Source organism: Squalius cephalus, assembly GCF_949319135.1.
Source record: "Squalius cephalus genome assembly, chromosome: 2".
NCBI classification, from domain to species: Eukaryota; Metazoa; Chordata; class Actinopteri; order Cypriniformes; family Leuciscidae; genus Squalius; species Squalius cephalus.
Window position 1 is genome coordinate 57599907 of NC_137123.1, and position 27817 is coordinate 57627723.

Consider the following 27817-nt stretch of genomic DNA (forward strand, 5'->3'; position numbering starts at 1 on the left):
CCCTGTTGAAGCCAGCACACATGCACACAGTCTCCCACACAGAGGTCAGTATGCAGAAGACAGAACACCATAAACATAACCTGCTTTACAGCATTTATGCTTTATTTTGGCCTACTTTTATTTATTAGGGTGAAGCAAATGATGAAGACACTCTGTCTGTGTGTTCTGAGACAGTTGCTGAGGTGAATGCACTGGGCTTTTTTATTAGGGCACACATTTGAATGTGTGGCATAAAAAAGTGACTGGCCCTTACACATCTCTTTTATTGTAGGATTTTTCACAACCTGCCCCAGAAACTGAGGGCTCTTCCTCAATGGGCTTCATAAGAAATGTGAACAAGGTAAAGATTTAAAACCCTTTACATAAATTCCAGTCAGTCCTGTGTTTGTAGGAAGTCAAGGAACGTTTTGTAATTTGATTAGCCTCCAGAAAACTTGTAATGATCATGCTTGTGGTGGAATTATGTTTCAGGTGGAAACAGACTCAGTCAGGGCCAAAAGGAGCCTAGAACTGCACACTAAAGGAGCTGGCTTGTGACCTGAGAAGGCTCCAAATTAAAAATAAATAAATTGGAGATCAAACAGCTGGAAAAAAACAGATCTCAGTATGTGAACTTATTTAACCAAGTAACACTTTATTATGAATACTATGAATATTTATTAATGCAACTTTCTCTTGCTCTCTTTCTCCCTCCCATCCATCCCACAAAACCAATAAAACATATGTATTCATCATATTGAATAATCATTTGCTATAACACACTTTATCTGTTATTTTGTATTTTTGTGAGCACATCTACATTTTATGAACTGCAGGAAGTTGTAATGCCATGTCCGATTTAGGATTTACTTCCAAATCACTTCCAGTTTCTATTTACGGGAAATGCTGCCTGATCCTGTAAGTTTGTTATGAACAGTTTCTGTTTCTGTTTCTTAAATAATGCAGCCTGATCTTATCTACAACTCAATTTCCAGAAAAGTTGGGACATTTTGCAACAATCTGTGATTTGTTAAAGGAGCACATAGGTTTTATTCATCGTCTTTCCTACATTTAGATAGGTGGGAATATCCAAGAAAATTTCAGTTCTTGATTCCAATTTTAATTCCACAGCAGAATACATGCTATCAAAAGTAAAAAGTCCTCAAAAATTATTTAAAATAAGTATACAGTCATGCCAATCATGCTCACATTAGCTGAATCTCAGCTGATCCATGTCTATCTATTCACCTTATTTTCCACGACAACAAGGGCTGACGCCATTACGCTCATTTATAAGGTGGTGTTTCTCAGTCCATTGTAAGCAAGGTGATTTCACGTTGGCTTGACATCATGAAGGAGAAGTGTTTCAGAGAGCAGTTTCCAAACACAACATGTAGAGCACAATATATCAAAGTATCGCAAATGTATATATCGCAATATGCATTTTTTTTTAGCTTTAATAAGCTTTAATCAGTATATATAATTCATACAGTGAAAAACTAAGCAGTGTTTTACTTTTACATTTGATTATTCAGTTTCTGTTGTTTAATAACCCTAATGTAGGATAACCTGAACCCCGTGGTTTAAACTGATGTTAAAATAACAGTTCTTATATAAAACACTGATGTTCACTTTCACAAGTTTAAGGGATGTTTTCTTGTTACAAAAATAATGTGAAACACATATGTAGGTTATATAATTTTAAATCTAATTTAAGTTAATTTTATATACTTTAAGCATTTTATGAGACCGAAGGCAAATTTCCACATTGTGGACAATAAAATGAAAATGAAATGAATGAAATGAAATTATCGTATAGCATATCGAATATCGCATTGTAAGGGATAGTTCACCCAAAAATGAAAATTCTGTCATTTACTCACCCTCAGGTTGTTTCAAACCTGTAAGAATTTCTTTTTTCTGCTGAACACAAAAGAAGATATTTTGAAAAATGTCTGTAACCAAACAGTTGATGGACCCCATTTACTTCCACAGTAGGAAAAAAAAAAATACTACGGAAGTCAATGGGGTCCATCAACTGTTTGGTTACTGACATTTTTCAAAATATCTTTTTTGGGTGAACTATCCCTTTAATGAGTTATCGCATATCACATTTTTCTTCAATATCGTGCACTTAATAACTTCGTCTAGGCAATGAAGTAATGGCAGACAGAGGCTTCGACATTACCGATCTCCTCTATGAAAGGAAGGTGAAACTTGTCCTTCTTGTGAATCTTGTAAAACAGATTTAACCTGTTGTGAATAGTTATTTTTATAAACCTTTACAATGTGACCAGATGTTACCTGTCAGTCATTTATTATAAAACAATATAATGTGAGCTCTTTAGATTCCCCTTAAAACTTAAAGGAATGAAGTCTTCTAGTTAGAAGGAATAAGTCACGTCAAGTTTGCAAATGAATACCATCTTGGTTTATTACTTATGAAATTTAAATGGTGAAATGTATTTACACGGAGGTCAGTAGAAGGTGTCTCTAGCTTCCTGAAAACATCAAACACTTCTTACAACTGATTGTATACAACTTATTTAATTATTATATTTAACCAATTACCTAATCTCCTATCCTTAACCCTAAATATTCTCATTCCTTCTTATTTACAAATCATTTTTCATTGCTGATCCATCAACTCTTTCTGACAGGACGTAGTTAAAGGAGAACTTGGTAACTTTTTTAACTTAATAAAACTGTCTAGAATTCATTTGGATGGTTAAACAACCTGTTCTGGTGATATTGGAGACTTTCCCCGCTCCCCCCAGCGTTCCCAGGCGGAAAACCAACCTTGCAACTTGGGGACTACCGTCCCGGCAAGATAGAAATGGGAAGTCTCGTGACAAGCGAGAACGAGAACGAGAACGAGCGCGAAACACGAATTGCTTTACGGCAATTCGACATAAACACACACGCATTTATGATGTATTACCAGATACCCGCCTCGGTAGACATAGCTCCACACGATACAGTTGGCTTGCTCCGATCATAACAAGCGCACATGAGCAGCGGTAGAGAGGGGGAGGAGGCCGCCGCAAGTGAGTATTTTACGACCGTGTTGTGAAATATACGCCCCCCCACAGCTGTAGGGGGAGCTCGTGGGGAAAACATGCGACAACAAAAGGAAAAATCAGCGAAGAAGTGACTAGAGTTCGCTAGAGTTGCCGAGTTCTCCTTTAAATATCCCCATAGGTTAACGTTACCTCTGGCCACGTTAACAATGACGATGGATGAGACAATAGGCTTGTTCGACTTCATGCAGCTCTGCGCAGACCGATCGGTGGCTGACTTGAAGCAGTGCATGCCGGTTAGAAATTTTGTCCGACTTGATGCAGCGCCGACGCCACGTGACTGTGACGTGTGCCATCAAAGTACCGCGAGAGCGATTTGAGAGTAGCCGGAGAACTCAGCCAGCGCAGCTTCTCAAGAGCGGCTACACCAGGGCTGATGACGACACAGCTGTTCTACTACAACTGGCCGGATTCACCGCATGACAACGATCACGTGTGTTTTGTGTTTATTCGAACACCTTTAGTTCCTCTAAAGCTCTCAAATCAGTTTTTTATAAAATTAAACACTCTTTTCATGTCGTTGCGATGTTATATTGTGTCATGTTTATCAAATTAAAACTGATTAAAAAACGTGGACTCCACTTCATTGATAGTAGCTTGTTGAACTTTATTCTTGTTCAAACAGACGCTGTATACATAAAGTATTGAATGAAAATGTCTCTGAAACATCTGTGCATTCTTAGGCATATATTGCATTTATTTCACTTCAGCTGTGGTAAAGTATGCAAACATCACGTGAGCGGTCACTACGGGAACCAGAAAGTGTCCGACTTCACGTCTCCGTTTGCAGCTCCTCCCCGCCTGCACGCGGCTACTCTCGCCGATCGGGTGCATCCAGCCGCAGCCGATGTCGAACACACCTAATGTGAGACCAACTGATCGTCGTACGAAGTTTTCTCCGTGCTCCCAAATTAAAACATTTACGGTATTAACGTTATTTGTCATTTTGATAAAGTTTTGGCTAACTATAAACAATCTTCTAACTACTGAAATAGCTACTGGATGTGCCGTGTCAGTTTAGCGGAAGTCGGATGACAAAATGCGGAAGCGCGAAGTATTAAAAGTGGGCGGGGCGGAATAAGGTGAATAGGAATACGATGCCTATCACAGCATCCAAGGTGCATTCAGTATTATCAGCAGCTTTGCATTGCTTAGGAGCTAATTACCCTAAGATTAATTACTAATTTCCCTGAGATGTGTGGTCTCTAATGTTTGAAATAATATGCATGTCAATATGTGGTCAACAGCATAGACAAAAACAAAATGGGTGTGGGCATTTTTTATTATGCATGCAAGCTTGCAAAAATGAAAGTGAAATTAGAATATACAGTATATAACTGTTCTGGTTTCACTTGCTTAATACAAGTCAAATGTAGGCTACTCCAGGAGAGAGCTAATATAAATATATTGAAGGGGGTGAAAACGAAAAAACAAAATGGGATCAGGTGAGAGGGTCTTTCATCCATATATATATAATATACATATTACGCATATGTGTTCTATACAGAACACATATGCACACAACATATCTTTCTCAGAGAGATACTTCCAACTTATTGTTAAACTTAATTGCTATATGTTTTTCCATAGTACTGGATAAAATGTTTCAAGGACCACGGAATCCACAATCACCACCACCAAATCCAGGTGAGAGGATCTTTCATATATATATATATATATATATATATATATATATATATATATATATATATATATATATATGCATATGTGTTCTATACAGAACACATATGCACACACCATATCATTCTCAGAGAGATACTACCAAATTATTGTTAAACTTAATTGCTATATGTTTTTCCATAGAACTGGATACACCATGGAGGAAATTTAACTGGGGGTAAGCCATTCATGTAAGCTATTCTGTATGTAAACCAGTACTTTATTTTGTTTTTATGTGCAGGCTATGTCTTTGTGCAAAGCAGTCAAAACACTGATCTGTTTAGATAAAACTGCAAATACTGTGTAAGGTAAGAATTTATTTACCTGTAAAATATTATTGGTATCTCTACCCAAACATTTTACCAACTAGAATTATGTGTTGTCTTAAAGGAGAACTCCGGTCAATTTTAACATTGAGCTCATTTTTTTGTACATTTGGAGTGCTGTCAGTACAGAGAACAACGACAAAAATCGGTGTTGCCTACACCGTGAGGCATCACTCAAAATGTGAGTGATTCCTTCAGAGTGAACATGAGTGAATCTGACTGCAGTAGATGTGAAAGAAATGTATAAAAATGATGTTATTTAAGCCAGCGCAAATACCTGTGTTTACATCCTGTTTTCGGGTGAAGTCCAAAGTAGTCGATTGCCGAGTTCACGCGCATTGGTTTAGTACCTATGATCACGCGCGTGAACTCGGCAATCGACTACTTTGGACTTCACCCGAAAACAGGATGTAAACACAGGTATTTGCGCTGGCTTAAATAACATCATTTTTATACATTTCTTTCACATCTACTGCAGTCAGATTCACTCATGTTCACTCTGAAGGAATCACTCACATTTTCTGTGCACTTGTAATGACACATCAAGGATGTTAAGAGGCTAAAAGCAGGTTTAGTACTTGCCCCATTGAAGTCAACAGGGTGCAAATTTTAAAAATAGAATAACTCGGTGTAGGCAACACCGATTTTTGTCGTTGTTCTCTGTATTGACAGCACTCCAAATGTACAAAAAAATGAGCTCAATGTTAAAATTGACCGGAGTTCTCCTTTAAGAAGGAACACAATCTTGTGCATAACATATCTGAAACTAGATGCGAAAGTTTGTCGAGACAAACTTTAAGTTGGCTTGAGAAAGTTTGGACCAGAACGTTTTTTGCTAGGCGGTTGTTAGGGTGTTCTGGGTAATTGCTATGGTGTTGCTAGGTGGTTGCTAAGGTATTTTGGGTGGTTGCTAGGCGGTTGCTAGTAGGGCTGGGCGATTTAAATCGTGATATTGTTATGCGCATCTCGTCAGTAAAGCCGGTTCCTTAATTGGTAGTAAATCGCCATCACCTGCTTTCAGATTGAGCGGCATTTACTACAAAGAGCCGTAGTTAACTGACAAGTTGAGCCATATCGCATTAAAATCGCGGACTTATCGCCAGCGATAATTAATGCGATATGGCTCAGCTTGTCAGTTAACTACGTTTCTTTGTAGTAAATGCCGCTCCATCTGAAAGCAGGTGATGGCGATTTACTACTAATCAAGGAACCGGCTTTACTGACGAGATGCGCATAACAATCTCACGATTTAAATCGCCCAGCCCTAGTTGCTAGGGTGTTCTGGGTGGTTGCTAGGGTGTTGCTAGGGTGTTGCTAGGCGGTTGCTAGGCGGTTGCTAGGGTGTTCTGGGTGGTTGCTATGGTGTTGCTAGGGTATTCTGGTTGGTTGCTAGGGTGTTCTGGGTGGTTGCTATGCTGTTGCTAGGTGGTTGCTATGCTGTTGCTAGGTGGTTGCTAGGGTATTCTGGTTGGTTGCTAGGGTGTTCTAGGTGGTTGCTAGGGTGTTTTGGGTGGTTGCTAGGCGGTTGCTTGGGTATTTTGGATGGTTGTAACAGATTTCTGGGTGGTTGCTAGGGTGTTTTGGGTGGTTGCTAGGGTATTCTTGGTGGTTGCTATGGTGTTGCTAGGTGGTTGCTAGGGTATTATGGGCGGTTGCTACCTTCAAAATCATGTCTGACCCACTCCATGTCTCATATTGTGCATCCTATCTTACTTGTGCTGTTCACTTTTCATAAATCAACATAAATGGAAAAAAATAACATTATAATATTTTAACGAATATGAAACTAAATGCGCTTATTTAATGTCTACAACAGCATAGTAGGCCTACAGACTCTCTATTTGTATCATTTTGTATATTTGTACCCCCCCCGATCTTGTGCATAACATATCTGAAACTTGATGCGAAAGTTTGTCGAGAGACAAACTTTAAGTTGGCTTGAGAAAGTTTGGACCAGAACGTTTTTTGCTAGGCGGTTGCTAGGGTGTTCTGGGTAATTGCTATGGTGTTGCTAGGCGGTTGCTAAGGTATTTTGGGTGGTTGCTAGGCGGTTGCTAGGGTGTTCTGGATGGTTGCTAGGGTGTTGCTAGGGTGTTGCTAGGTGGTTGCTAGGCGGTTGCTAGGGTGTTCTGGGTGGTTGCTAGGCAGTTGCTAGGGTGTTTTGGGTGGTTGCTATGCTGTTGCTAGGTGGTTGCTAGGGTATTCTGGTCGGTTGCTAGGGTGTTTTGGGTGGTTGCTAGGCAGTTGCTAGGGTCTTCTAGGTGGTTGCTATGGTGTTGCTAGGTGGTTGCTAGGGTATTCTGGGTGGTTGCTAGGGTGTTCTGGATGGTTGCTATGCTGTTGCTAGGTGGTTGCTATGCTGTTGCTAGGTGGTTGCTAGGGTATTCTGGTTGGTTGCTAGGGTGTTCTAGGTGGTTGCTAGGGTGTTTTGGGTGGTTGCTAGGCGGTTGCTTGGGTATTCTGGGTGGTTGCTATGGTGTTGCTAGGCGGTTGCCATGGTATTTTGGATGGTTGTAACGGATTTCTGGGTGGTTGCTAGGGTGTTTTGGGTGGTTGCTAGGTGGTTGCTAGGGTATTCTTGGTGGTTGCTATGGTGTTGCTAGGTGGTTGCTAGGGTATTATGGGCGGTTGCTACCTTCAAAATCATGTCTGACCCACTCCATGTCTCATATTGTGCATCCTATCTTACTTGTGCTGTTCACTTTTCATAAATCAACATAAATGGAAAAAAATAACATTATAATATTTTAACGAATATGAAACTAAATGCGCTTATTTAATGTCTACAACAGCATAGTAGGCCTACAGACTCTCTATTTGTATCATTTTGTATATTTGTACCCACCCCCCCCGCTCAGAAGTGGAGGGTGTTCTCTGGCTGGTGTGCCACTAAGAGCCTGAACCCCTGCTCTTGCGAGATACTGAGTGTACTTGCCTTTTTACAAGAGCTTTTGGATGCTGGTCACACCCCCTCCATGCTCAAAGTATATGTAGCGGTCATAACAGCATCACACGCGCCTGTGGCCGGACAATCATTAGGAAGGAACAACCTTTTTGTCCGCTTCCTCAAGGGGGCGAGGTGGCTGTTTTACACTAACCATAGTTCATATATATTCATATATATTTACATATATGCATTACATATCATTATTAAGGTTTGGCCCTCATTAGGCCCACTCCTCATTTTTCCCTTATAGAGCCCGTCACTGACCGGCTTATTGGGTTCATACTTTACTCTTAAGCTTCAGGTATCTTGACTCAGGCTTTTATTAGAGCGAAGTTAAGCACACACAGTGTTTTGAATGGGGTTCCCATAGCGTAAGCTACGTACGCAATAGGAGAGACCTCTCGAAAGGGAACGTCTCAGTTACTAACGTAACCTCGGTTCCCTGAGATGAGGGAACGAGTATTGCGTAACTTGCCGTGCTTGTGCTTTGGTCAAGGATCGCTTCAGTCGATTTAACCTAAAGAAACTTGACGTACGATGGGCTCAATTTATGGCCTCTGGCCACGGCCATCTTGGCGGGCTCTGACGTGTCAGGGCGTGAGTTGCCCTGATTGGACTACGCATCTGAGCCGCCCCGTCATAGGTTCGTGCAGTTGCCACAGCACAGCCAATGACCGTGCTCGCCGCTCATCTGTGTGTGCTGTGCAGCTACACTGCGTTTTTTAAAAAATGGCTTCAATATTCTCGAGAAAAGGAGTTTTCCCAATAGCGTAAACTACTTACGCAATACTCGTTCCCTCATCTCAGGGAACTGAGGTTACGTTAGTAACCGAGACGTTTTGGGCCCCTCTCCCACGACAATCGCTACTTTTAAAGGGAAAACAACAACAACTTTAAAATAAAAATAATAATTAAACACTGTGATGTTAAATTTGATATTGTGGCTTTGTGATGATATACTTGCATGTGCCATTATATTATTAACACTACCAAAATCAAGCTCAAATTAAGTAGTTTTTGTCCAGTGATCCTACGATCAGCTTAGCTCCCGATGCTTTTAGGAAACGCAGCGGAGACCTGAATCAGCCTTTCGTGACATTTGAATTATCCGGTGTAATGCGATCTCATGCAGAATGCAGAGCAGTGATTGGAGTAAACAAGTTTCTTCTTGTTAATAATGCGCACAGAACCGCTTAATGAACCGTGCCGCTCTGAGACGCTGAAATTGTTAACACAACATGTCGCAAGCATGCGCTTCATGAAACAAATCGCACTGATTTCTCTGATTTCACACTGTTACAGAGCTGGGTGCAGTTAAAATTATACACTTAAAAAGAAAATAGAAATCACAATCTTCTCAACCTTATAGGAGTCAAATATTACAACATCCTGGTGTTGAACACCTTTTTAAAAATAAAAACAACACTAAAGGAGCTGCCAGTTTTTCTTATTAGGGTTCTGCATTACCTACTTTAAAGAACTGTAAAATAAACTGACTAATAATTGAATCTGAAAAGAATAACTTCAATTTAAAATAAACACATCACTCTATATTACTCTTTCAAAACTTTATTTCAAAACAATCCCGAATGTTAAATTGTAACCTTAGTCTGGGATCATAGTAGAATTCTGTTCATTGTAAAGTTAAAAATAAAGGCAGAATGCAAACAGTTGTTTTAACAAAATAGTTTTGTATTAGCTAACAAACCCCTTTACATCATAGGTTCACTTTTAAAATAAATTATGAAGACGCAGACGCACGTCGGTAAATTAGGGAATGAACTTGCGCTCCCGGGGGCGGTTCAGTGAAAAGAGGAGGCGTGTTCCAGCGCAAACGTTCCCTGGTGCTATTTTGCAGTTTCAGAAAACAATTCCGCCACAGACCAGGAGAAACCTAGTCTAAAGTCAGTGGCACGTTCAGATGCTATTTTAAGGGTGCATGCTTGGCCATAATATAGCGTGTGCACAACGCTCATACACTTTGGTTCTCTCATCTACACAGACGCACCAGTTGCCATTTTTGCAAACCATACATAATTACAAGGAAAAATATTCCACTTGAGGGAAATCATTGTGGTGTCCATGAAGATAGAAAAATAGGCATAAATCTAGCTTACACATTTACCCAAATTATTATATGCCTGTTTAACCTAAGCTAATTTGGGTGTGTTTCTCCATCCTCATTGTCACTTCTCTGTGTGACGTTAACGTTAACGGCGTCTTGTGGTGCCATCTCAAAGAGGCACAAAATCTCTTTCTCGGACCTTTACCATGACTGTTCCCTGCTGGTGGAATGATCTGGCTAACTCAACCAGAGCGGCTGAGTCCATAGCCACTTTTAAGAAACGGCTGAAGACGCTTCTTTTTCGACAGCACTTGATCCAGTAATACTAACACTTTCTCTACTACTCTATTCTATTCTGTTCTGTTCTATAACTATAAAAAAAAAAATTCCATTTTGTTATCCTACTGTTAGTTTAACTGCTTCTATTGTTCTCATTTGTAAGTCGCTTTGGATAAAAGCATCTGCTAAATGAATAAATGTAAATGTAAATTAAACTGCAATAATAATTTTCACTCGCGGCTGTTATTTAAAGTTATAACGTGTCTAGATAAAATACAGATTTGTGAGAAGGTAAAAATGAAAAATAAGCAGAGAATCGAAGATAGGCTTACCTTGAGTCAAATAGAACACTGAATAACAGCATAACTGGTGTATTTAGGAAAACCACTTGCGCACTCTCGCCGCGTCCACTAACTGACCGCTTGTCCTGTTTGTAATAGTTAGTAAATTGTGCTCGTTTACACTATTTACAACCTCAAGGCTTATTTATGTCCTGATAATTGTGTGAGATATTGACAACTGTTCTCATGATAATCGCAGGAATCAACGTCAACAACGTTTACAAATAAGAGATTTACTTACTAGTCCATCAACAAGATCGCCAGGTCAGCATCGCTGTTACATCCAGTGCTGCTTTTTAGCTCGTACCAACGACTGAAAGCCTGACCGATTGGGACTATGGGACTCTTGTCCGGTTCCTCACGCGGTCAGATTCTCTTTTCCTTTTCCTACACTCTTCCGACTGCGCTTTCTTTGTTTTTTTCCATCGTCGAGTCTTCCAAGAATCACGTCTGAAATGCGCTTAAGTGTCTTCTTCGTGCTTCATGTTGTTGTTGATGTGTGTGACCTCGTTGCCGTAAAGCAAGTCGTGTTCTCGCGAGATTTGTCGGGGGTGTTAGGGGTTAACAGTTTAGGACCCAAGGACCAGATGTTTGAAAGAAGACCCGGAGTCAGAATTATAAAAAATTGAAGAAAAGTTTTACTGAAGATAGTTTGCAGTTTCATCAGCAGAAGTCAGCTTCAAGACTCACACAGGAGTTCGTAGGCCGCCCCGCTTACAGTTACTGTCATGATTCCTGTCCTGTGTTTCCCTTGTCTTGTGTGCCCTTTTGTTATTCCCTGTTCTGTGCCATGTTTTGTAGTCCTTTGTAGTTTTTCATGTTGATTAGTCTCCCCAGGTTTTTCTAATTAGCCACACCCCCTTGTTATCTTGTTTAGCTTGTTTATCCCTGTGTATTTATAGCCCCTGTGTTTCACGTGTTACTTTGTCAGTTGTTGTACATGTATGGGTGCTTCTAGTTCGGTCCTGCTCGTGGTTTTGTTTCATTGTCCTTCGTGTTCTTTATTATATGTACTACGTGTTTCTCTATTAAAATCCTGCAAATAGATCCTCGCTTCCGCCTGCTTTCTCCAGCATCATTACAGAACAACTGACCAACATTATGGATCTAGCAGGTAGTAACCGGTACCCACTGAGCAAACTTAGTTCAATTTATCAACAGGATCACAACATTGAGAATTACGTGAAAGAGTTCCTGTTTTACAGTCACCTCGTTCCTGGTGACGATGCGATGCTTAAGGACTGTTTCTGGAGTGGACTGGAACTGGACATTAGCCTGAATCTACCGGAGGAAGACCCCAACTGGACCCTGGCACAGTATATTGATTTTGTCCTGCTGTTTTGTGGATCCTCCTTCACTGTAGGAGAGGTGGAGAAGGAGGTTATCGCTTCTGCTGATCCAGAGACCGTTCACGTCGCTTCTGCTGATCCAGAGACCGTTCACGACGCTTCTGCTGATCCAGAGACCGTTCACGTCGCTTCTGCTGATCCAGAGACTGTTCACGTCGCTTCTGCTGATCCAGAGACTGTTCACGTCGCTTCTGCTGATCCAGAGACTGTTCACGTCGCTTCTGCTGATCCAGAGACTGTTCACGTCGCTTCTGCCGATCCAGAGCTTCACCCCAGTCCAGCCGAGCCTGCACTTCCCGCCAGCCCAGAGTCTCCTTCGCCACTGGTCCCATCCAGTCCAGAGTCTTCTTCACCGCTGGTCCCGTCCAGCCCAGAGCCTTCACCGCTGGTCCCGTCCAGTCCAGAGCCTTCTTCACCGCTGGTTCCGTCCAGCACAGAGCCTTCACCGCTGGTTCCGTCCAGCACAGAGCCTTCACCGCTGGTTCCGTCCAGCACAGAGCCCTCATCGCTGGATCCGCCCAGCACAAAGCCCTCATCGCTGGATCCGCCCAGCACAAAGCCCTCATCGCTGGATCTGCCCAGCACAAAGCCCTCATCGCTGGTCCTGCCCAGCACCGAGCCCTCTTCACTGGATCTGCCCAGTACCGAGCCCTCTTCGCTGGATCTGACCAGCACCGAGACCTCATCGCTGCCCAGCATCGAACCCTCATCGCTGCCCAGCACCGAGCCATCTCTGAGACCCGGGACTTTCCCCAAGTATTTTTTTGGGGGGGGGGGCTACAGGCCTCCATCCTGGTCATTTGAGAGGCCACGGCCGCCCGAAGGGTCTTCTCCGCCGTGGCCGCCCGAAGGGTCTTCTCCGCCGTGGACGCCCGAGGGGTCTTCTCCGCCGTGGCCGCCCGAGGGGTCGTCTCCGCCCTGGCCGCCCGAGGGGTCGTCTCCGCCTGAAGGGTCGTCACCGCCTGAAGGGTCGTCTCCACCTAAAGGGTCGTCTCCGCCTGAAGGGTCATCTCCACCTGAGGGGTCGTCTCTGCCCTGGCCACCTGAAGGGTCGTCTCCGCCCTGGCCGCCTGCACTGCCTGCTCCGCCCTGGTCGCCTGCACTGCCTGCTCCGCCCTGGTCGCCTGCACTGCCTGCTCCGCCCTGGCCTCCTGCACTGCCTGCTCCGCCCTGGCCTCCTGCACTGCCTGCTCCGCCCTGGCCTCCCATACTACTGCAGTCTCCAGGCCCTCTTCCACTCCACGGGCCTGGCCCTCCATCCCGCCCCTCAGTTCCACCTCCGCTCCACCACCCTCCTGAAATATTTCCTGAGGAGCGTCTGGAATCCGCTCCTTAAGTGGGGGGCTATGTCATGATTCCTGTCCTGTGTTTCCCTTGTCTTGTGTGCCCTTTTGTTATTTCCTGTTCTGTGCCATGTTTTGTAGTCCTTTGTAGTTTTTCATGTTGATTACATGGTTACACACCCCCTTGTTATCTTGTTTAGCTTGTTTATCTCTGTGTATTTATAGCCCCTGTGTTTCACGTGTTACTTTGTCAGTTGTTGTACATGTATGGGTGCTTCTAGTTCGGTCCTGCTCGTGGTTTTGTTTCTTTGTCCTTCGTGTTCTTTATTATATGTACTACGTGTTTCTCTATTAAAATCCTGCAAATAGATCCTTGCTTCCGCCTGCTTTCTCCAGCATCATTACAGTTACAAAGATCACAGCAGTTATACCATTTCCAAGGTCTAAGCTACGTCATTGCTTACAGGTTGAATGATTCTGATTGGCTAAGAAATTGATAAACATAGTAATTTTCCACACATATACAGATAGACAGAAGCATATCTCCATCGATTATGCAGCTGACACTCAGACCCTGAAGTTAGGCACGTCATGACCTTCCAGGTCACAGATTTGGGTTGCTGGGCGCCAGCATGTCCCGAACAACAACTCAATCAATCTCCAATAATGCCAGTGGTTCCTTAACCTGTAAGCAAGAAGACTAACACACACACCAACACACAGCTTTTCCAATGTTGGATTTGGCCAGGCTCTAACTATAAACAGGAGAGTCGTACCAAGACATCAAGATAATGCGTTATTTCTCAAGAAGAGCTACATTTTAGTCTAACTGGAAAGTAAGGCTTTAACTGAGAAATGGTCCCTTAAACCAGTGATTCCCAACCCCCGGTCCCCGGACCGGTGCCGGTCCGTGGACCCGTTAGTACCGGGCCTTGAAATATTCCCAGAATAATGTTTCTTTTTTTTCTTTTTTCTTTTTTTATAATAATAATAATTGTCTTTTTTAAATGTTTTTTAAGTGCTATGACGTCATGTTATTTAATCCAAAACCTAAACAATAAATAGATTAAAATGTGTTTCTTTGAGCGCCTTGCGATTGCTTAGCAACGCGTCATATCTGAACGGACTGCAAAAAAGCGCGCTGCACCTGAAGTGACAGGGAAGTAGAGAGATGAGCGGGCCGCCATATATTTTTTTCAATGGCTAATTTCATTGCGGACAGTTCTGTTAAAAGGAAAGGCGATTACCAACTCGAAAATAGAGAGAGAGAGAGAGAGAAAAGTCAAGCTTCATAAATACAATACCTCATACATTAGGTATGGATTTACGACAACAGGCGATTCCGTGGCGCCAAATCCGTTGTGTGTTATTTGTGGTGAAAAACTGTAAGCTGGTTTTCGTTCATATTTGTGAAGCAGACCTTTTTAAATTTTGTTTTATTGTATCCTGGAATTTGTGTGCATTGTTTTGGATGCATATGTTTTTTATGGATGCTCAGGAAGAAAAGCTTGTCTCGTGCACAGCTACAAATATAGTAATATCAATAAGCAGTTCATGCTCACATTAAAATAGTTTTGTTCTCATTGGTCTGATCTGGTATTTTTTGTTAAAGGTTAAAGCTTAATCTCTAATTTTATACTTTTAAATATGATTGGCTGAAATCACTAAGTTATGTGTTTGCTATTGTATTCTGAAACTGTCTGACTGTTGAAACTGGCTCTTATTTTCATACAATTAGCCTTTGTTGTCACCTGTTGGTGTGTGAAAACACTAAGTTGCTGTAGAAGTGATTGTCTTTAGTAGTTCTGGAGAGATTTGACAGGTGAAATGGACTGGTATTTTCATACAATTAGCCTTTGTTGTCACCTGTTGGTGTGTGAAAACACTAAGTTGCTGTTGAAGTGATTGTCTTTAGTGGTTCTGGAGAGATTTGTCAGGTGAAATGGACTGGTATTTTCATACAATTTGCCATTACTGCCACCTGCTAGTGAGTGAGTGCTGTGTGAGTTGCTTTTGAAGTAGACCTAATTGTATGGCAGAAAAGGGAAACATTTTGTGAACTGGTCTGAAAGTTTAAAAAGATTGGTATATTCATACAAGTAGCCTTTGTTGCCACCTAGTTCATTATATGCAAATAAATGATAGGCTGTTACTGTTTTACACAGTGATATGTTCCAAACGATGCATCTTAAAATTGACAACTGGTCCCTGGAATTTGTTTTATGAATATGCTGGTCCCTGGCACAAAAAAGGTTGGGAACCCCTGCCTTAAACTATTGGCTTCAACGACCCCTATGTGTTTTAACATGTTGAAGACCTTTCTCAAACACGAAACATTATTAAATTAAATTTGTATATTAAATATTTATATATTAAATATTTGATTTCTGGAAGCTGGGATAAATAGGCAAGCAATGTTACCGCATTCAGATATCAAATACAGACATTAAAGAATACATGAAAAGAACATTTCAGTAATCACACTGGTAAATTCTATAACAAAGTAAAATCTCCAGAGAAGTCATTCAACTCATTTGATATTTAGAAGGAAAAATATTGATTAATACCTTGATTATAATTACTCATTACATATACATTGAAGCAGCAGTGGATTCCAATCCACCCCCTTCAGGGGTGCCTCTCTCAAACTTGCATTGCTGGTTTTTCCAGCGGCGTCCCCCCCAAGCTTTACTACCAGGATTATTCGCCCTACTATGAGTTTGTTTACCACCGAAATGACTTTGAAGGTGTTATATTAAAGCTAGGGTAGGTAATCCTGTTCAGAAAAAAAAACATTCCAAATTTGTTTAAACTGTCTTTATATACCAATACATAATTAAAATGTAAGTACTCTGAAAAAGAAAGTATAAAAATCGAGTGTCTGTAGACCTCTCACGACTGTTGTAAACACAGGTCATTATTTCCATTCACTCCACCCCCTCCCTTCTGGGCTCCTTCCAAAGCCACGCCCCCAAAACACATGAACGCGCGACTCCAAACGCTCAGGCTCAGCTGAAGACGCATTTATTATTTATTTACCTGAGACGAGCGGAGAGGAGCGCAGTACATGCAGTGACATCATGTCAGAATCACATGTAATAAAATACCTAACTTTATCACTATGAATATAAACAAATATGATGGCTTTTAGTACTCACTATCAAGCTAGCATATCGATACTGGTAAAGTTTAAAATATATTTTGTTTGATTCGGTAACGAGCTATATTTATAAGGCAAAGCTAGATTGCATTGATACACGTTTTTCCATTACCATCAGTTAAACTGTGATGAAGGTGAATTTCGTGTAAGATTCATAACATATACGGTGTTTTGCATGTAAGAGTTTCCATGATGAAAACATTGTTGACTCTGATGAGGACTAACGTTACACTCCGGTGACAAGTACCGCATCGTCGGTTCGAGGACAGGTCCACTCCGGGGTCGGGGACGAAGCAGAGGAGGTCGTTCAAGAGTGCGGGCAGGGTCCGAGGAAGTAGTTTAGCAAAGTAGCAAAGCTGGCATTGGTACTTTTTGCTGCATTTTCTCAGCCATTGTGCCGCAAACTCCTGCTTACTCGGTGTAGTGAGCTGAATATTTCCGGGAACGGTGACATGTGATGATGAGTGCACGCAGGGCTGTGCACGCAGTGGTGCTCGGGCACGAGACATGAAGGCATCTGATTGGTTCTTTACATTCGCACCGAATGGCAGTGATTGGTCAGAGTTTTTACTGTCCTACAGCTGCTACAGAGGTCAGATTTTTTCCATTCCTTTTTCTGAACACATAATGTATTGACTACTATCAGAATGGAAGGACCATTTCACCCAGTATAAAAAAAAATGTTTCTGAACAGGATTACCTACCCTACCTTTATATTAAGGTACAATTCTTGCATAGTGTGCCTTTAAGTCCTGTACATGTCGGTGAATGTAAGTCCTGTGTCAGTGAAGTTGATTCAGTACCTTCGACTTTGCAACAGTACACCAGTGCTTGAGTCAACATTCAGCAGATGAAAAACAGTTGCAGAATATGAGTGGAACAGTTGTGCCCAGATGCTAACAGTAAAGTTCAGTGCATAGTTGTTTCACAGAGAAGGAAAGGCTGTGCAGATCCAACTTTCTCGAAAAATCCTGGAGCGCTGGTTCCCTAGACAACACAAAACCAGACCAATTACAATCAATACAATTTGTGTTTTTATAAATACAGCAAGTTTATGGTGGAAAAATTTCAACCTTCTAAGACTTTCGCGACTCAAACAAGAAGCTATTTTGGTTAGATTAAGACTTGAATTTACTGAATTCTAAGTAAATTAAAGACTTAATTCATCCAAAAATTTTTATTCTGTCATTAATTATTCACCCTCATGTTGTTCCAAACCAGTAAGAGTTTTGCTCATCTTCGGAAAACTTAATGAAGATATTTTTTAATGAATGAGATTTCTGTCCCTTGATCGACAGCCTATTTAACTACCACTTCCAAAGCCACGGAAAGGTATAAAGGAAATCATAAGTAATCCATGTGACTCCAGTGGTTTGACCTCAATTTTACAACTTTTTTTACGACAATTTTAACTCAACTTTATTTACAAAATATTAATCTTCAATGCACGTTCACGCAGCAACATCTGCTCTCGCATCAACAACATGCAGGAGTTGTAATGTTCTCATGAACGCATGCTGGAAATTAATATTTTATAAATTAAGTGGTAAATGTTTCTTTTTTGTTGCTGCAAACACAGCACTTGTGTAGTTTAATAAAATTGATGTTTAACCACTGGAGTCGCATGGAGTACTTTAATGATGTACCTTTCTACCTTTCTGGGGCTTGAAAGAGGTAGTTGCGTGGACTGTCAATGGAGGGACAGGAACCTCTCAGATTTCATAAAAAATATATTCATTTGTGTTGTGAAGATGAAAGAAAGTCTTACATGTTTGGAACGACATGTGGGTGAGTAATTAATGACAGAATTTCCGTTTGTGGGTGAACTAACCCTTTAAGAATAAATTAAGACCCACACCTGAAGAAATCTCACTAAATAGTCAGCTGCAGGAAGAATCTTTGTTCCCTTCTTGTGGCTTTGTGATGTTGGGGGCAATTGTTTTGAAAACTCATTTTAAAGGTACAATATGTAAGAATGTTATATATTACCTGCTATAGTGTACTTACAATATCCCAAAAGTCCCCAAAGATTTTTAATTTCAGAGAAATTCCAATTTTAAATAATTGTCCGTCCCGGAAAAAAAATTCACTTGTTGCCTATCACTGACGTAATATCCGCGTTCTCCCTGGTTTCCGCTCGTACTGCCATAGTAACCATGGCGACAGATGTGGACAACTGCATAGTTCGTAATGTCTATCTGCACGCTGTTGTTGTTTCATGCAAACATTATGGACCTTGGCAAGCAGACTTTGGAGAAAAAGAGGAGAACTAAAACAAGGATCAATATCAACGTGGCGTTTTCAAGATGCCGAGAGCACGTCCTTGACAAACTTCGACTCGACGCCACTCCTACATGTACTTTATTAGACAGGTGAGCAAATGTACATAAAACAAATCAATGTTATATAGTTCAACATGATGAAATGTTAGAATTTGATCTGTATGTTATTCTAATGTTGAGCTTACTGCTAGTCTCATATAGCCAACAAACAAACAGAATAACATTATAACTTTCAACACTCAAATGCAGTTTAGTGTGATAGTGTAGACCAAGTGAAACAGCGCTGCATTACCTCACAAGTAATTCTGCACTTGCGTGTAGTTCGGTAGAATGAAATGTCCTTATTCCTTTAGTCCAGTCATTTAATGAAAAAAGGTTGAACAAATTGCAACAGAAGCGAACTCAACTGATTTTGTATCCTCAATTTGTCCTGAGTAAAGAAAAAAAAAGCCCTGAAGAATCCCATTTGGGGAAAGTTTCGAAAAAGACCCAAATATAGCCTATTCATACGCCTATTCCTTCTTTTTCTTACGTGAATAGGGTAAAAATTTTAACCTTTAGATATCACCATGAAAATTTCTGAGTTGATTACTTACATCAAGACAAACAAAAAATGTATTACAAGTTTTTTGAAATTGTTTGTTAACATGGACAAACAGTGCATAATCTTATTACGTATGTGCTAATTTGTATAAATACCACAACAGATCTAAACATTGGGTATAGCCAAGTGAAAATGTCTTGTTGAATCTTATTGACAAATAACAGTAAATACTTAATGTTAAGGTCTGAATGGAACCCATTTAGGCTACCCATGAGCATTAATACATAGAGGCAGGAAGATGTACTTTAGAAACCAGCCTTTATTCATTTTTAAGAGATGGGGTTTGGGGCTGGGTCCGTGGGACTGTTTCTGGGGGACGAGTCTGAGGGAAGAACAGAAGACAATGGTAAGGAGAATGCAGAAGACAAAAGGTAGGTAAAATAAAAAGTGAACCCCCAGAAACAGTCCCACGAAGCATTGTGAAGCATTGTGACCACTGGTTTTGCCAACTGCTTATGATCCTCCCGTGTCGGGAATGCTTGTCGTCGCCAGAATCTTACAGAGAAGAATACTTTTTGTGTGCAAAAAACAAAACAAAAATAACAACTTAATTCAACTATTCATTTTCTTTGGTGTGGGCCTCTGACATGAGTTCACGATAGTGCCACAACGCATGCGCGAGAACTGAGAAGATGACGCAGACGGGTTCGTAGATTGAGCCACTGTAGTCACTTGGACTATTTTAACGATGTCTTTACTAACTTTTCAGGGCCGGCAGATGAAATTACCTAGCAGCCTATGAAGGACTGAGACAGCTCTCAGGTTTCATCAAAAATATCTTAATTTGTGTTCTGAAGATGAACGAAAGTCTTACGGGGTTGGAACAACATTAACCCTCTGGGGTCTGAGGTGTTTTCTGGGCCCTGGAGGTGTTCTGACATGCTCTGACATTTGTGCTTATTTCTGTTACTTGTGACATTTTCATGGCTAAAATCTGATTACACTGTATAACACAAACTCTGCTACAATAATATGTCAGCAGCATGTATGTAAAAGTTTGTAGTTTTGAGATAATGACATTTATGCATGGTTTGTGAAAAATAAAATAAAAAATTGTCACTGAAATAAGGTCATGAAACCCATACTGATTATTTCTTCAGAAGACTTTTGAAAAATTGTATCACCTAGCCTAGAATATTTGCTCCAAAACCCTGACTACTCATGCAGATAAGACAATATATTGATTTAAAATTTGTAAGACATGTTTTGTGTGAGAAAGCTTTATGTGAGTAGGCGTGTGCACATCATGAATATTGATGTTTCACACCTGAGAAAGACAAAGACCCTCCCCTAATGACCCTACCAGGTGCTATCAGGCCCTATTATTCTGAGGAACCTTGCACAAAGAATGAGGAGATTTAAAAAATAATGGCTTTTAGATTGTTTGGATTTATTTACAACACATAATCCAAAGATACACAACAAATGACAAAAAAAGCACATTAGTAAACACACTGATCTAAAGACAGAGACTTGAACAGTCACACACATTTGTGCCATTCCTGAAACATAGCTACCTGTCATTTCCAAGGTGCTTGATTTTTCATTTTACCATGTTCATGTACAGAGACTCATGTGAATGTTGAAGTCAGCAGGACTCATCAGTGGGGCATCTGGTCCCTGTAAAAAATAAATAAATAAATATATATATATATATATATATATATATATATATATATACATATGAGCCATTCCATCGAAAGGGTGACATTTGCCTGTTGTAACTTTTAAAAAATAAACTAATTTATTATATTTTTTCAACACTGAATCTAATAACACACACATTCCACTATTCAAAATGTATATTGGTCAATCTCAGGTAACTTTATTTTTCATTTTTTACAAGGTTTCAAAGTGGGAGATGGATGCTTTTTTCTCAGTCCTGTTACCAAAAATCAGGTGTCTTTTAAAAAGTATATATTATTTATATATAAACACCTGTGAACATGCTGATATCAAGAGAAACTATAGGGCTGCATGATTTTGGGAATACATTTAAGATTTTTCTGGTTAAAATTAGTAAATTTACAATATATATTCATAATAGGCAGCCTATAAACACTTCAGTACACTACACTAGAGAACAATATATGGATTATCATACAGTATGTTACTTCAAACATTTCCATTCGTTATGAAATGAGATTGGAGTAAAAACATGAAGCCTAATGTTTGGTGTGTTTTGCTTTTCAAATGCACAGCGCGACTGACTCAAACTCACAGCACGTGCAGAGACCATTTACTGAAGCGATCGAGCCGATCCAAACTATTAAACATTATTGTTACCATATTATAAATATCTTTGAGCAGATATCCACAGACACAGTATTTAACAGTAAACATGGGTCTAAACATTATTACTCACACTTATACTAGACTACTTTTATATCATGCTGTGTTTTATTATCGAACATAAAAACATTCTCGTGTCATACATACATTTAGCATTAGGCTTCATGTTTTTACTCCAATCTCATTTCATAACGTACATTTTAGTCTGGCACCAGTTTAACTAGTTGCTACAATGTAAAGTTTATGCACTAATAACATGCTACTATTATGAGTGTCTTACCTTAAAAATCGTTCTCATCTTCAAATCGCGTTCTTCTAATTGAAACAGCCAAGTGAAACAGCACAGCACAGCACAAACACAGTCTTCCAAACTCGATGAAACGCAGAGAGGAGTAAGTTAATTAAGTTTCTGATTCTTTGTTTTGAGATAATGAGGGGTTTACAGGCCTGCGTTCCTCCTCGTGGATCATTTGCATGTCAATCACTCGTGCGCGCATGGGTGTGATCACAGTAGAGTTAATTAGCTCGGACTAGAGAAACTGTTCATGTCATTGTTTTCATACGGATAACTTAAACAGAATATTTGTTTTTGATATGATTAACATCATTTAAAAATGGAGACTTACAGCTTTGTAAAGACATATGTTTCATGTCACAGTGACAAGCATTCACTGAGTTACAGATCATTTTCTGTTGCGTTTCAGAATTAACTTCACATTGAGAGAGACGGGAGAATGCGCATCATGTTTATTTTTTTTATTTGATGAAAGACAACATTTTGTTTTTATTATTAGTGTACACAAATAAAATAAGACATTTAACAGTTTTGAATGATGTATAACACTTGCCTGTATGACAAAAATCGACAAGTTATTTGAGTCTCTTTTGCACTGATAAGAAAAAAAGCTAGACTATCGCGCCGGCGGGATAGCCGACCCCAGGGGGTTAAGGGTGAGTAATTAATGATAGAATTTTCAACTAATCCTTTAAGAGTTCTCCAATATGTGGATCAGGCTCCTGACCTAAACGCATATCTCCCAAGGACGGATCTGGGAACACAATTATCTGGCTCACCTGGGCCACCTGTCCCCCCTGGGCTACTTGAGCTATCCTTTCTGGGACAGCCAGTCCCGGAACAAGGCTGTGAACGTCCTCCCTTGTAGGTGGATTCTGTCTAGACAAGGCATCCGCGTTCATATTGCTGCGACCTGACCTATACCTGATCTCAAAATCAAAAGCAGCCAACTGGGCAGCCCAATGTTGTTCCATGGTGCCCAGCTTGGCTGTAAAGATATGGCTGAGAGGGTTGTTGTCGGTGAATACCACACATTTATGGCCCAACAGCTACTCTCTAAATTTTTCCATCATGGCCCACTTGAGCGCCGCAAACTCTAGTTTCATAGAGCTATAATTGTCCATATGGTGCTCAGTGGGCCGAAGACCATGATTAGCATATGCTATAGGTCATACCTTACCTCCATGCTCCATGGACAGGACCGCTCCCAATCCCCCATAGCTGGCGGACACCTCCAGGATGAAAGGTAAGAAAAAATCTGCATAGGCAAGCACAGGGTCCACAGAAAGTCACCACTTCAACTTCTCAAAGCTTTGTTGGCATTACATAGACCAGGCCTCAGCAAAGTCATGTTCCGAACACCTCCAACGCTTTGGGTTTGTAAGCCCCGCCACCAGCATGTGCAGAGGAGCAGCTAATTTAGCAAACCCCTCAACGAACCGGCAGTAGTAGCTGGCAAATCCAAGGAAGGAACGCACTTCACCCACAGTAGTGGGACAATGCCATTGAGTCACTGCCTCAATCTTTCTTGGGTCAGTAGCAACCCCTTCAGGTGAGGCCACATGACCCAAATATCTTACCTCCCTCTGAAAAAAATGAACATTTCCCCAACTTAGCTTTTAACCCATCGCTGTGCAGCCGTCTCAGGACCACCTCCATCCGAGCCAGATGCTGATCAACTGAAGTTGAAAAGACAATGATATCATCAAGTTACAAAAATAAGAGACTGTCTCTGTTGGTCACCAAACAGCCTTTGCATCAACTGCTGGAACACAGCCCTGTTCCACTCATATAAGCCAAAGGGAGAACAGAAAGCTGTTTTGTATATGTCCCCCTCTGTAACAAGTGATTGTACCCACTGGCAAGATCCAAGGTCGAAAACCATTGGGCATCCATCAGTGAGTCTAGGGTCTCCTCGATGCGAGGCAATGGAAAAGCATCCTTCCTTGTGCTTGCATTCAGACGGCGGTATTCTACGCAGACTCCCGTCCTTCTTCCTCACAAGCACAACTGGTGATGTAAAAGGACTACTGCTCTCCCTAATTATTTGCGCCTCGAGTAGCTGGTTTATGTGTGCTTGCACATCCTTGTACTCGGACGGAGGTATCAGCCGATGCCGCTGCCTAATGGGAGTGTCGTCTACAAGGGGTATGTCGTGAGCGATAAAGCCTCTGCACCCAAGGTCACCCTCATACATAGAAATCACAGACTCGTACCTCAGCAGCAAGGCCCGAACTTTATCTTGGTCGGCCATTGGCAGTACAGACAGATCCAGAGAGTCAATCTGGTCCTGCACTGGAGTAACCTGAGCGACCTGAACACTCGCTGACACTGCCACCGGCTGAACCGTGTTTTTGGACCTGTGTAGACCTTTACTTTAAGGTACCCCCGGAAATATGGTTCACCTGACGACCAAGAACCCTAACTTGACCCCCGACAGTTAAAACAGGCTTAGTGCCTACCTGATGACAGTGTTGCAGTGCTTGCGTAACAAATGAGGGAGCCTGTGTTACAGCCGGTAGCTTAAAGAGAGCTGGGCCATGCTGGCCAAAGAGCTCCAGGTAGCAGTGGCCCAAAACATTCATCCCCAGGACCCCAGAGACCCGGCCCACCAAACCACCAGGAGGATCCCGGATCACCAACACCTGCAATCTGAGACCAACCGACCGCAGAGTTCGATATCTAACTCTAGGTACCCAATATATACGGGATTGATAGGCAGTTCACCACTCGCAGTTGCAACCACTGGCATAAAGAAGACGCTCTGATCCCCAGGGCTTAAAATAAGTTTTCTGTGACAGTTGTCACCATAGAGCCAGTGTCCACTAAACAAGACACAGGAACACCCCCCATGTGAACAACAAGCTGCAGACACGGCGACACAAGGCGAGGAAGTGAGTCTGGGCTAATCAAGTTACTTGAGCCAATCCCTTCCCCAACTGGTGGGGATCAGTTTTTCCGGCGGCTGGCGTTATGGAGCCGAGCCCTCTCCTTGGGGAGGACCTGCCGACGTAGTAGACTGGAACTGAGTAGCTCTGTGCTCCCCCTCACACTCTCTTGCGAAATGTCCCGGTTGTTTACACCGCCTACAAATAAATTGAATAAATCGCTGTACTCCTGCCCCCATTTGGGTTCTCTGAATATGGGCTAAACTCTTTGTTGATTTAGTTGTTGTTGTTGCATTTTCATTATCTCTTTTATTTCGGGCAACTCAGATGAACCTCCTGGAGTGTTAACACCAGGCTGCGAAAGTCCATGCACCCCATAATGTATACAGTGTTCAGTTGGAACGGAATGGCTATGTCCCCTTGCACCCCTAGGGGTCCCATCCTGCTCCCAACGAATTGCCTCAAGGTGTACTTCTGGCAATGTACTATCAGGCCCACGCCTAACTGTTTTAATTCGCGCCGAAGTGTATTGTCGCTCACATTTTCAACTAACTGTTTGGAACCTGCATTGGGCATTCCTTCCTGCTGCCGCCTAGAGAAGAACAGTTCTTGTAAGGTTACATATGATCGTGTACAACCGTATAATTCGCGTTTGGTCCGCGGTAGACATTAAAGTGCGGATCGGGCCGAATTTTTCTGTCCGAGCCTGGCCCGCGTCCGATAGAGCAGTAACCGAACCCGACCCGAGCCCGACAAGCATAAAGATATTTATGTCCGAGGCCAACCCGAGACCGACAGTTAAAATCCCATTCTTTTCACATACTAATGACACATGTACATTTGTTTGTGTGGAAAGCCCGCTTTTATTAAGCAACTGTAGGAAGGCATTCGGAAATGTCAACAGGATGAGTGCATCAGCGCGCACGGAGCAACAAGTGCACTTAACACAGGCGCGCATGCACGTGTTTCGTTGTCACGGCTACATAAACAAATTTCCGCACACAGGAAGACAGATGTTATGGTAATATTTTACATGCATTTTAATCACAAAAAATGAATGTTTGCATCAAGTGAAAGCATCAGGCATATTGGCTACCAACATAATAAGCTGTTTTAAATTTAAAATGTTCAATGCCTTAAGGCGGGCGTACACGGTGTGATTTTTGCTGTTTTTACGAGCTCGCAGATGATTTTTTTCACTCGGGAGAAATCGAGTGGAATCGGTGATGCTCGCATGGTCGCGGCTCGCAGCGTGTGAGAGGAATTACGAGCCGAGCCGAACATGTTATGAGCACCTCCCCGACCTCCCGATCATTTTTAAACATGTTTAAAAAATTCGGGGAGTCGGCCCGATTTTCACCAGCTGTCCCCTATTGCTAATCATACACAACCACGTGGGGCTATACCTCAGTGGCAGCAACCATACAGCGTGCGCATACACTGTCACACACACACACACACCTCTCTCTCTCTCTCTCTCTCTCTCTCTCTAGTTTTTATGTTGAAAGGAATGGCTACTGTTCTCTGCTTTACAACAAATCATTTGCACACACATTTCTGTCATTTTTTCTATCTGAAGCTTTGCCTGCATGCAACATTGACGGTCTCTGTGTTTAGCGCGAAAGCTCACGTGATTGCTGCCGGCTTGGGATAAAATTTGTGCAGGACAGTCGTGCCGTGTACCAGCTGCTTTGACGCGATTCTCAGTTAAACTGACTCGCAATATGTGCAATATCTCACGACCTCCCGAGTGTCCGATCCTGGTCCGAACTCGCACCGTGTACGCCCGCCTTTATCGCGCTGATGTGACCGAACCCGACCCAAACCCGAACATAATTTCTAAATATCTGTCCGAACCCGGCCCGGCAGGGCATATCCATCGTATCCATGGATAGACGTATCCATCCTCTAGTAGACATATGGCGTACTCGCATACAAGCACATGCCTCATCTACCCATTAATTAATATCAATGCCAGTCCTGCCATTAAATTTTGCCCACTTACGATCCTTCGGAATAAACACAAGTCGATCAGGAGATCATGCTAACATGTACTCTCTTCCCCTCTGTTGCAAAGATTTAAGGAAATACGAAGTTGTTCAGAATATTGTATGCCAGGACAACTAGGACAAGTGACTTGCAGCTTTACTAAAAAAAAACAATTAAATAAACAGATTTTTACATGAATGACTCAAAGGCAGCACAAATTAGATACCTGAAATTGACACGTTGCTAACATTTTTCTAACTGTCAATCACCTTTCAATGGCCCTGATTTTTTAAAAATCTCTATAACAGAGGTGATATGAGATTAAGCCATATTTACTACTCTCTTCTTTCGCTTGTCTCTGCACTCAGATTTCAGTTTTTCTTATATAGCTGCTGGTCTGAAAAAACAACAAGTGGCCTCGAGTTTTTTCACGTAGTATAACTGCGCAGCGCTTCTGTGTTGTACGTCACACGCATCACACACATGACCAGCGTCGGCCAATAGTGAGCCTACGTGTGACGTACAACACAGATGCGCTGCGCTGTTACACTACGTGAAAAGACTCGAGGCCCAGAGAGAAGGAAATGAATAGTGGAATAAAGTCGTTATTTTTTATTTATTTTTTTGCGCACAAAAAGTATTCTTGTCGCTTTATAAACTTAAGATTGAGCCACTGTAGTCACTTGGACTATATTAACAATGTCTTTAATACATTTTCTGGGCCAGCAAGTTATAATGCTTTAGAAGCCGATGGAGGAGTGATCCAGCTCTCAGATTTAATCAAAAAATCTTAATTTGTGTTCCGAAGATGAACGAAGGTCTTACGGGGTTGGAACAACATGAGGGTGAGTAATTACTGACAGAATTTTTGGGTGAACTAACCCTTTAACATAAAAAAGAGAGATTATATATACAGTGCTTAGCATAAGTGAACACACCCAAAAAAATTTGGAAAACTCCAACCTCTAAGGACACCAA

General features: G+C 41.6%; 1 protein-coding gene across 1 annotated transcript in view; it reads left to right on the forward strand.

Moving 5' to 3' along the window:
* Positions 1 to 4420: 4420 nt before the first annotated feature.
* Positions 4421 to 27817, forward strand: part of LOC307149801 (interferon-induced protein 44-like) — a 33308-nt gene continuing 9911 nt past the window's right edge. The window contains exons 1-3 of the mRNA XM_079856368.1: positions 4421 to 4504; positions 4650 to 4706; positions 4884 to 4917. Of these exons, the coding sequence (XP_079712494.1) occupies positions 4495 to 4504; positions 4650 to 4706; positions 4884 to 4917 (101 nt within the window). The 5' untranslated portion in view covers positions 4421 to 4494. The remainder of the gene's footprint in view (positions 4505 to 4649; positions 4707 to 4883; positions 4918 to 27817) is intronic.